This window comes from Sebastes umbrosus, chromosome 10 (assembly GCF_015220745.1).
Source record: "Sebastes umbrosus isolate fSebUmb1 chromosome 10, fSebUmb1.pri, whole genome shotgun sequence".
NCBI classification, from domain to species: domain Eukaryota; kingdom Metazoa; phylum Chordata; class Actinopteri; order Perciformes; family Sebastidae; genus Sebastes; species Sebastes umbrosus.
Window position 1 is genome coordinate 25,850,595 of NC_051278.1, and position 9,953 is coordinate 25,860,547.

General features: G+C 43.2%; 1 protein-coding gene across 1 annotated transcript; it reads right to left on the reverse strand.

Annotated features, from left to right (window-relative positions):
• Positions 1-6,388: 6,388 nt before the first annotated feature.
• On the reverse strand, positions 6,389-8,073 carry LOC119495958 (tripartite motif-containing protein 16-like). Its single transcript, XM_037782902.1, has one exon. The coding sequence runs from the start codon at positions 8,066-8,068 to the stop codon at positions 6,389-6,391; it is 1,680 nt and encodes a 559-aa protein (XP_037638830.1). The 5' UTR covers positions 8,069-8,073.
• Positions 8,074-9,953: the final 1,880 nt, after the last annotated feature.

A 9,953-nucleotide genomic window follows, 5' to 3' on the forward strand; every position in this document is an offset into this window, starting at 1 on the left:
ATCAATTGTAGGGAGGGGAAAATGGCTCCTTTTGAGTGCCCGATTCAATGGTTTTGGATCTATGCAGATCCGCGGTTTCCCGTTGGGCTTTGCCACTGAGACCATACTGCTTATCCAGTCTGTGCTCCGTTCCACTGGTGCAATGATCCCTCTTTTCTCCAGATCCTTGAGTTCCTCTTTAAGGGGTGCCATCATCGAAACTGGCACTCTCCTTTTTGGCAGTTTTACTGGTGGCACACTGTTGTCTATTTCAATGCTATATTCACCCTCCAAACATCCATCACCGGTGAATACATCTCCAAACTCACTCTTGATTTTCTCCATCGTCATGTGTTCGTCACTTTTTTCCTCATTTGTTACAGGACACCGTTGTTTTTTCACGATGCTGTCAATGGCCAGGATATTCTCATACTGTACTTTAATTAACTTCATGGCCTCACTGGCCTTCCTGCCCAGTAAAGGAGTCCTGCTGTTCTGGTCCACCACTTGAAACTCCAGCCTGTACAGTTTGTTGTTTCTGGGGTTTCTGATCTTGACCTTACATTTACCAAGCGGACATAACCTGGTCTTATTATACATCGCAAGCACTTTCTCTGTGTGCTCCAGTTGTGTGTCTGGGTTTAGGAGATGTACGGGGATGATGTTGCAGGTGGCTCCACAGTCTATCTGGAAGTTAACCAGTGTTTTGTCCATCATCATTCCTGCAAAGAGTTGCTGTCCTTGACTATGTCTCTCTTTCACTTGGTTTATTGTCTCATTGTCCCCATATACTTCTGATATGGTCATAATGTCCTCACATGTATCACTGTCATGTTCTGAGACAACATGCACTGCCTTATATTTCCTGCTGTTCTCTGCTCTTGATTTGCACTTTGCAGCAAAATGATTGTCTTTCCCACACTTTTTACACTTCTTTCCAAAAGCTGGGCATTTTGTCTTGTTTCTCTCATGTGTTTTACCACAAAACTTACAGCAGATTTCATTGTCTTTGCTTTTCTCTCCGGCGTATTTCAGTGCATGAACTTCCTCCACTGTCAGTCCTTGCAGTGTTTTGCTGTTCTCCCTTGATAGCTCAGCAGCTCTGCAAATTTTCAGGCATTTGTCCAGTGTCAGATTCTCCTCTCTGAGTAATCTCTCCCTCATTGCAGAGCTACTTGTTCCACACACATCTCGATCTCTTATTAGTGTGTCTTTAATGTCTCCAAAGTTACAACTACTGGCCAACACTCTCAAGTCCGTGACATATTTGTCGATGTTTTCTGCTAATCCTTGGTTCCGCACTAAGAATCTGTATCTCTCAACAGTCTCGTTAACTTTTGGATTACAGTGTCCGTCAAATAGCGCCATCATTGAACTCACTGTTCTCCTCGCCAGCGTGTCCAGGAGCTCTCTTCCACTCTCTCCGATGAGGTAATAAAACAGCTTGACTTTGGTACTTTCCTCAGCATCGGGCATGGTAAGGTCCATGTACAGTGAAAACTCCTCCTTCCAACTCTTCCATATCTTTGCAAGGTTGTTGGAGTCCAAAATCAGTATTGACGGAGGTTTCAGTCCTTCCATCTCGACGTCAGCTATTTTTCTCCGCTCACCGTTGCCGTGTTCGGTTAGCCTCTTCAATGCTAATGAGCTAGCTAGCAGCACTTATCCTCATTTAACGGCTACTAAACTTTAGCACCGCTGCCACCATGTTTCAATCTGTTCCGTTCTTCACTAACCATACAGACTGGACGGTTAAAGCATTACAGTTGCTTACTTGTGACTTTATTCAGTACGACAGTCCACATGTTAATTCAGCTCCAGCTAGCGTTACTTTGTCTGTGTCACACTCTAACAGTTCCCCGGAACAACAACAACTAGGAACCAACAATCCTATTGTTACAGTTACAATGTTGTTCAAGTTTGTCCCGGTGTTGTTTTTTGGCTGACTTGATGGCCTTCCTAAGCTCGTACCTGGCTTCCTTATAACGCTCCTCATCACCTGCTTTGAAGACGGCGGACCTTTCTTTTAGTCTCAGGCGGACGTCGCTGTTAATCCATGGTTTCTGGTTTGGATCGGAGCGGATGGTACGAGTGGGAATACAGGTGTCCACACAGAATTTAACATAGTCAGTAACTGTATCAGCGTACTCACTCAGGTTAGTAGGATCTCTGAAAACTGACCAGTCAGTGGATTCAAAACAACCCTGGAGTTTGAGCTCTTCCTCTGCTGACCAGCACTGGACTGACCTCAGGGTGGGTTTCTCCCTCTTTGCCTCCTGCTTGTAAACAGGTAGCAAGAGCACGGAAGAATGGTCTGATTTCCCAAAGTGAGGCCGTGGGATAGACCTGTAAGCTCCTTTTATGGTGGAGTAACAGTGGTCCAGAGTCTTGTTGCCCCGAGTGGAACAGCTGACGTGCTGGTTATATTTCGGTAGCACTGATTTAAGGTTGCAGTGGTTAAAGTCCCCCGCCACGATGGAAATGGCCTGCGGGTGCTGGTTCTCGTAGCCAGTGATAGCGCCATGGAGCTCCTCCAGAGCTACTGCAGCGTTGGCTTGGGGTGGGATGTAGACAGCGGTTAGCAGGACAGAGGGGAATTCCCTCGGTGAGTAGAAAGGCCAGCACTTGATAGTGAGGTGTTCAAGAACCAGTGAACAGGAGTAGGTAATTACCTCCACATCGGTGCACCACGAGTTGTTCACTAGGAAGCACACGCCGCCACCCTTTGACTTGCCAGTCGCGTCCCCCGAGCGGTCCAGGCGATGCACGGAGAAACCCTCCGGTTGTACGGCGCTATCTGGAGTGTCCGATGTTAGCCAAGTTTCAGAAAAGCCGAACACACTACAGTTCCTCATGTACCACTGGGCACTGATACGGCAGTGGAGCTCGTCTATCTTGTTGCCAATGGATTGCATATTGGCTAGCAAAATGCTCGGGATGGGAGGCCGAGTGGGCCGCGCCTTAGTCTCACCAGTAGCCCGCCACGTCTTCCTCGTTTGCGCCTGTGCCGCGCTTGTAGCCGGTGTACCAGGATACCTCCGATTTAACAATGTCTTTCAGTACCGCAGGCGCTGTGCAGAAGTTTGGAACATTTTGTCTGATGTCCAGTAGAGTCTGACGGTCATAAATGACTGCGGAAGATGTAGATTGTGCTGAGAAACTAATAACTAGAGCTAAAATAAAGAGAAGAGTGAGAGAAGCTCGTAGCGTGTCGCCATCAGTCGGCGCCATATCTCTGGTTTCTCCCCCAGCAGGCACACTGCGGTGTCAAGAGGTCAAGAGGTCAGACAATCTCCATTAAGCTCACTGCAGTGTCTGAACTACTGTCCATCGGTCACATTTTCTACAGAAATCTCTGGATCAAAATGAGCATTCATAGTAATGATAGCGATGACGAGGTTCAGGACCGCTAGATCAGCATCTGACTGTGATATGGCTCTGTGTCCTGATGACATTCATGTCCTTCAGACTAACAGCTAGATGTGAAAGCTTGGCTTGGACTTTGACTGAATGAGTTCAGGCTGTCAGATTGGTGGATTAACATCCTCAGACCACTTTAATACTGAGCACTCCTGACCTCTTGTGGTCCAAGTCGGCGCCTTCTGAGAGAATCTCCACGTGTTCAGCAGTCAATATACGGAGACAGAAGCACTTTCAAACACAAGAAACGATCACAGGAAAAGTATTTCACCTTATTTTCGTAGATAGTACCACCTGCTGACCAGCAGTCATTCCCAAGCTGCTGCTCTGCTGAGCATTAATCAATCACAATATCATCTGATACTGTTTAATGACAGCAGCCGTACTGTGTGATGGGCTACGCTGACATTTAAAATGAGTGATCACGGGAGGCAACAGCAGCTTTTCTTACTGCCACACAGCCTTCACTGGGTGGCTCTATCCCCAAGAGCTCTGTTTTGGGTGAGAAAAACGGCGGCCTAGTGAGGACGGAGCCCCAAACTGAGAGAAAAATATGCACTTGTGAATTTTTACGGGTTCATTTGGACAAAGACTACTCTATATACACTATTCAGGACACTCAGACAGAAGACAGTGAGGGGTAGTCCAGAAATTAAACAGTAAAGTAAAGCCACCTCTATACACAACAAACAGCGAAATCCATCTGAGAATAACTAATAATAATTAATGTTAAATATGAATAATGTTGTGGGATTGATCCTTAGTTCATGGGATATTTGGGGATTTATACATAATTATTACACACATATATATATATATAATAAATTAAAAAATAAACAGACTAAGCACTGGAATAGTGATTTGGATATTGAATACCATGAACACCAAATAAGTTTGGATCCAGTGTGATTTCACAACAAATTCTGTTCTTTTACTGGTTAAAAACAGCTGACTGACAACAGCTGACTGACAACAGGGAGTTATCAAAATAAACTGTCCTGAAATATTTAAACAGCTTTATAATAATTTTCTCACATATTTAACGATCTACTTTGAAGCATTTGTGACAAAACGGTTCAATTTCAGGACGTCATCCTGATCCAAAGCAGCCTGGAGCTTTGTATGACACCCTGGAAAAAAGACAGGAAGAAAAGACTTAGTTCATTCTTGTTTATTGATTATAGAAACCCTCAGTTTGTTCACACATCCCATCAGTAAAGTCTGTTAAATGACTCTTGTTCAATTATTTCACGTACAGATTAATTTTCATCCACACAATCAGTTTGTTTGAGCAGAATCTCAGCGATCTAACAGAGAATAATGATTTCCTTATTGATTATGATCATGATAATTACAGTTTTCATTAAACATCTTAGTATCTCGTTTGTACGTTGATCTGGACGACAACATTTAGACTGCAAAAACAAATAAATGTGATTCGAGATAACTTTACAAAAAGTGGTGAGAACAGAATATCTACAGTATGATAAGAAATAAATCACTGGACCTTCCTTTAAGACCCGTGCAGTGGAAGAGAAACAACAACACACACATACAGTATATATATATATATATATATATATATATACACACAAATATTCATCAAACATTTAGAGCACAGAGAAGTTTACATTTTCACACAGAGAAATATCAGTTCAGGTGAACAAAGATCATCATGAGCAGTGAAACAGACACAGGAAGGAGCCACCTGAAGACACTCACACATTTACAGAACAACTCATGAGATGGATCGTGGTCAGGATGTGAATTTGTGGCTAAATTGTTACACAAATAATCAGTGGTTATGTCTATAATGTTTTGTGAACAGTTTTTTTTCCCACTTATATCTTAATGTTTGATTGAAAGACAACTTATAATGAAGCAAATTGCATTCAGTAATAGTAAATGGTAACATTTACTAGTCATTATATTATACATTTTATACAAGGTGAAAATGTATCAGCATGACATACAGTATGCAAGGTTAACAGTATTTAATTTCTTTATTAAAGCATGTGTATCAAAAGCATTCATCATATAAGTGGTGTGCAACAATATATACATACTTACAAAGTTTATGTCATCACTGACGTTGTTGCTGCCGTGTTTATTCCTAGATGGAGTGTTAATGGAGCAGCTGCATAGCCTGGCACTGATCGATCCAAACTCCATTCAGAAAACAAGCATTTTAAAAGTTGTTTGCTTGCTGTGTTGCAGACAGACCCGACTAAGCATTAATTCAGACTGTTTACTAATCAGCATCATGATGTAGTTATTTCGGCTTCACTTTTGATCCGTTTACAACGTCGCTGTCGTATTTATGCCTTGATGACGTTATGTTGAGTGTTGATGGAGTAGCTACAATGTTAGCATAGCCTGGCACTGATCGATCCGAACTCCGTTCAGAAAACAAGCATTTTAAAAGTTGTTTGCTTGCTGTGTTGCGGACAGACCTGACAAAACATTAATTCAGACTGTTTACTAATCGGCATCATAATGTCGTTATTTCGGCTTCACTTTGATCCGTTTATTGCAATTAAATCACAGCACAGTGTGTTTATTTTGGGTTCATACCGCAGTAGCGACGTGTGGCTTGCTAATGTGTTTCCTGCTTGGTGTGAATGCACGGTGGTAACACAATACGAAGCACAACGTAACGTAACTTAAACGAACATAAACAATAGCACATGCACAACAACAGCACGATGTAATGACTCAATGAACAGCTGACACAATCCCCAGAAAACATAAACACTGAACTGTTCTCCAGCTTTTCATTTAGAAAGAGCAACAACCAATGAGGAACCTGCAACAGTCGCTGATGAATCCTGTAACTTCATCACTCAGTCAGTCAGTCAGTGACACACTTTAGTGTTTGTAGGGCTGGTCCTCTGCGGTCCAGACACAAATCAGCTCTGCAGCAACAATGATGGACACCAGAGAAGTTTAAGAGTTAAAACACAGAATTTAACCCTTAAATGACTTCTGTCTATTTCAGTTTACACAACTCAGCAGTGTCTCCATGATCGTTATAAAGCCAAAGTCCAGCATAGAGAGGCTCAGTGAATGTGGTCTGGACTCTGTGGAGGAGAGTCATGGTTTTAGAGACGCTGTAGAAGGACAGAATACCTGCACTGTGATCCAGGAACACTCCTACTCTGGAGGACTGAGGACCTGAGACGGGAGTTTTGACTTTGTTGTACCAAAATATATAACTGTCTTGGTCACAACGTAACGCCCAAGATTTATCATTGCATCCAAAGAAACATTCATTCCACCCCTCTGCTCTCCTGATACTCTTGTATGCGACTGCTACATAAACTCCTTCCCCTCTCCTCTCCACCTCCCAGTAACAACGTCCAGTCAGACTCTCTCTACTCAGGACCTGCTGACAACATCCAGTGAATCTGTCTGGGTGACTAGAATAAGACTGTTGTTGTCTCATTACTGTTGCTTTTTTGTTCCCCTCAGATAATAACAGCATTGTGTGTGCTGTGTTTATATCCAGTGTGATTTCTCGTGAATATTTCAAGAACCCAGCTCTGGTCTTGGGCTCTGGTTGTGACAGTAAAACATCCACTTCAGTCCCTGTCTGTGAGACGTTTGTCCATTTCTCTCTCAGAACGTCCTGTAGTTTATCTCTGACTTCTGACACAGCCGCCGTCACGTCCTCAAAGTAGCTCAGAGGACGGATATTGATGCTGGATGAGTGTGTAGATTCAGTGAGCGGGGACAGTGAGGGGTAGTTGAGTAAAAACTGGTTGTGGTCCTCTGTGTGTGACAGCAGCTTCATCTCAGCGTCTCTCCTCTTCAGCTCAGTGATCTCCTGCTCCAGCTTCTCCTGAAGCTCTTTGACTCGACTCACTTCACTTTTCTGCTGGGATCTGACCTGCTGCTTCACATCACAGCTTCTTTTCTCCATGAGACGGATCAGCTCGCTGAAGATCTTCTCACTGTCCTCCACTGCTTTATCAGCAGAGCGATTGACAGCCTCCACCTCCTGTTGGAGCAGCTTCACATCTTTCTCTCTGTCCTGGATCCTCTGCTGGATGTTGAGACGACTCACCTCCAGCTCTCTCTGCCTCTCGGTCCTTTCTGCTGCAGCTGAGACGGTGTCGTGGCCTTTATGTTCATCCACAGGGCAGAGATAACAGATACACTGCTGATCAGTACGACAGAACATCTTCATCACCTCGTCGTGACGAGAGCAGATGTTCTCCTGGAGCTTCTTGGATGGCTCCACCAGCTTGTGTTTCTTTAACGGAGCTGAGTCATAATGAGGCTGGAGATGTTTCTCACAGTAAGAGGCCAGACACACCAGACAGGACTTGAAGGCTTTCAGTTTCCTCCCAGTGCAGACATCACAGGCCACATCTTCAGGTCCAGCATAGCAGTGATCAGCAGGAGCAGCTTGGAGTCCAGTCTTCTTCAGTTCCTCCACTAAAACTGCGAACATGGTGTTTTTCAGCAGGACGGGCCTCGGTGTGAAGGTGTGCCTACACTGAGGGCAGCTGTAGATCTTCTTCTCATCCTCTCCATCCCAGAAGCTTTTAATACAGTTCATGCAGTAGCTGTGTCCACAGGAAGTAGTCACCGGATCCTTCAGTAGATCCAGACAGATCGGACAAGAGATTGCTTCCAGGTCCAGCTGAACTCCTTTCGTCGCCATTTCACCTCTCAGTAGCAACGACTGTCTGAGTTTCACTTCCTGAGAACCGACACTCGTTTGAGCTCTGATGTAATCATCATGTGTTATGTCGGTTACACCCACCTTCAAACTGTTGATCTGAAGGGGAGGGAACAAGGAAATAAGAGGACCAAGTGTGTCCGAGCTGTCTGTGTTTGAGAGCAGGAAGAAGAGGGAGGGGTTTTCAAGCTATGATTCATTCCAGGACGAGGAGAAGCACGACTGACTACGTCCCAAACCACATACTTTTACTTTTTACTTTTAGTACACTGCAGCTGCCCTTACAAAGTACGTACTGTTGCATGCAGTATGAATACAATATATCTGCTGTGCAGAGGATTGTGGGTCAGAACAGCCAGAAAAGCATGCTGGCTTTCATACTGTAAAATGTGACCAGATGTAGTAGGACATCCTGGTATTTTTTGCACACTGCATTTGACATCCTATGTATTGGGACATAAGAAATATTTTTCTCTGGCATACTAAGTAGTATGGTAGTATGGGTTTTGGAACGAACAGTATGTTTCGTCATTTACAAACGGAGCCTCGGTTCAAACCTGCTCCACATTTGAAAACATTTCAGTTTTCAGCTGTAAAATATTTCTTGGCTCCTCAGGCTTTGGTGATGGCTCCACATTTCTCATAAACTCTTCCTCACCCGGGACAGGAACCCGGTGTGGGCAACGGACCGCTGTACGGGCAGCTGTTTACAGACAGGCTAGTGACACATTACACACACTCCTGAGGCTGCAGTGATTGTTTTTAAGAAATCTCATAAGCCATTGTTTTACTGCTTAATTTTTCGTTTTACATAAGAAAGTAGAGATAAGTCACCTAAGCAACTAGTGTAGTAATAATAATAAGAATTTATATAACACTTGTCAAACTTAAGTACAAATTTCTGTCCAGATGAAAAGATTTACAGAAAAAAATGAAAAAAAAAATCTAAATCTCATGTAATAGCGGGTCAACTAAGCTGAAATATTCGTAACAATTATGCATTTTGCGATAAAAGCAAACAATTTGGCACAGATGTAGGTTTATATGTCACGTAAAGATATAGATATCGGGGCACTGCCAATTCGGCCCCTGACGGACGTGGCAGCTTTTTTCCAAAATGGCCGCAAAATAGGCGCTTAATATTCCAAAATGTTGCAGAAAACTGATTTTATGACTTGATGATTTCAAGGTGCGTTCAAGCTGATGAGTTCAGATGTCAGAAGATCACAGAAATGATTTTTTTACTTCCTCATTTTTTAAGGGTACTTTTTAAAAGCTTCTAACCTGAGAAAAATGTGAAAACCAAATAAAAGGAGCATGGTCACTTCAGGGTCAAACTTCACCCCTAACCCTTCATAGTAGAATGACAACCAATAAAGCAGTAAAACTGACAGAGATTAACGCTGCATACATTTCTTGATGACATGAGAACTTTTTAGTTTGAGCAAGCACTTCAGGTTCATATGACAATGTTTTATTTTTGTAATGGCATTCAATTTTGGAATATTTAGCGCCTATTTAGCAGCCATTTTGGAAAATGGCCAAATTGGCAGTGCCCCGATATCTATATCTTTTCATAACATATAAACCTCGTCTGTGCCAAATTTAATTAATGATGCACATTCAATCACATGCCAACAATACGGCCGTTCGCTGTCCTTCAAACCATGCAATGTCTTCTACAAGAGGTCAAGATGTCAGACAATCTCCATTAAGCTCACTGCAGTGTCTGAACTACTGTCCATCGGTCACATTTTCTACAGAAATCTCTGCATCAAAATGAGCATTCACAGTAATGATAGCGATGATGAGGTTCAGGACTGCTAGTTCAGCATCTGACTGTGATATGGCTCTGTGTCCTGATGAC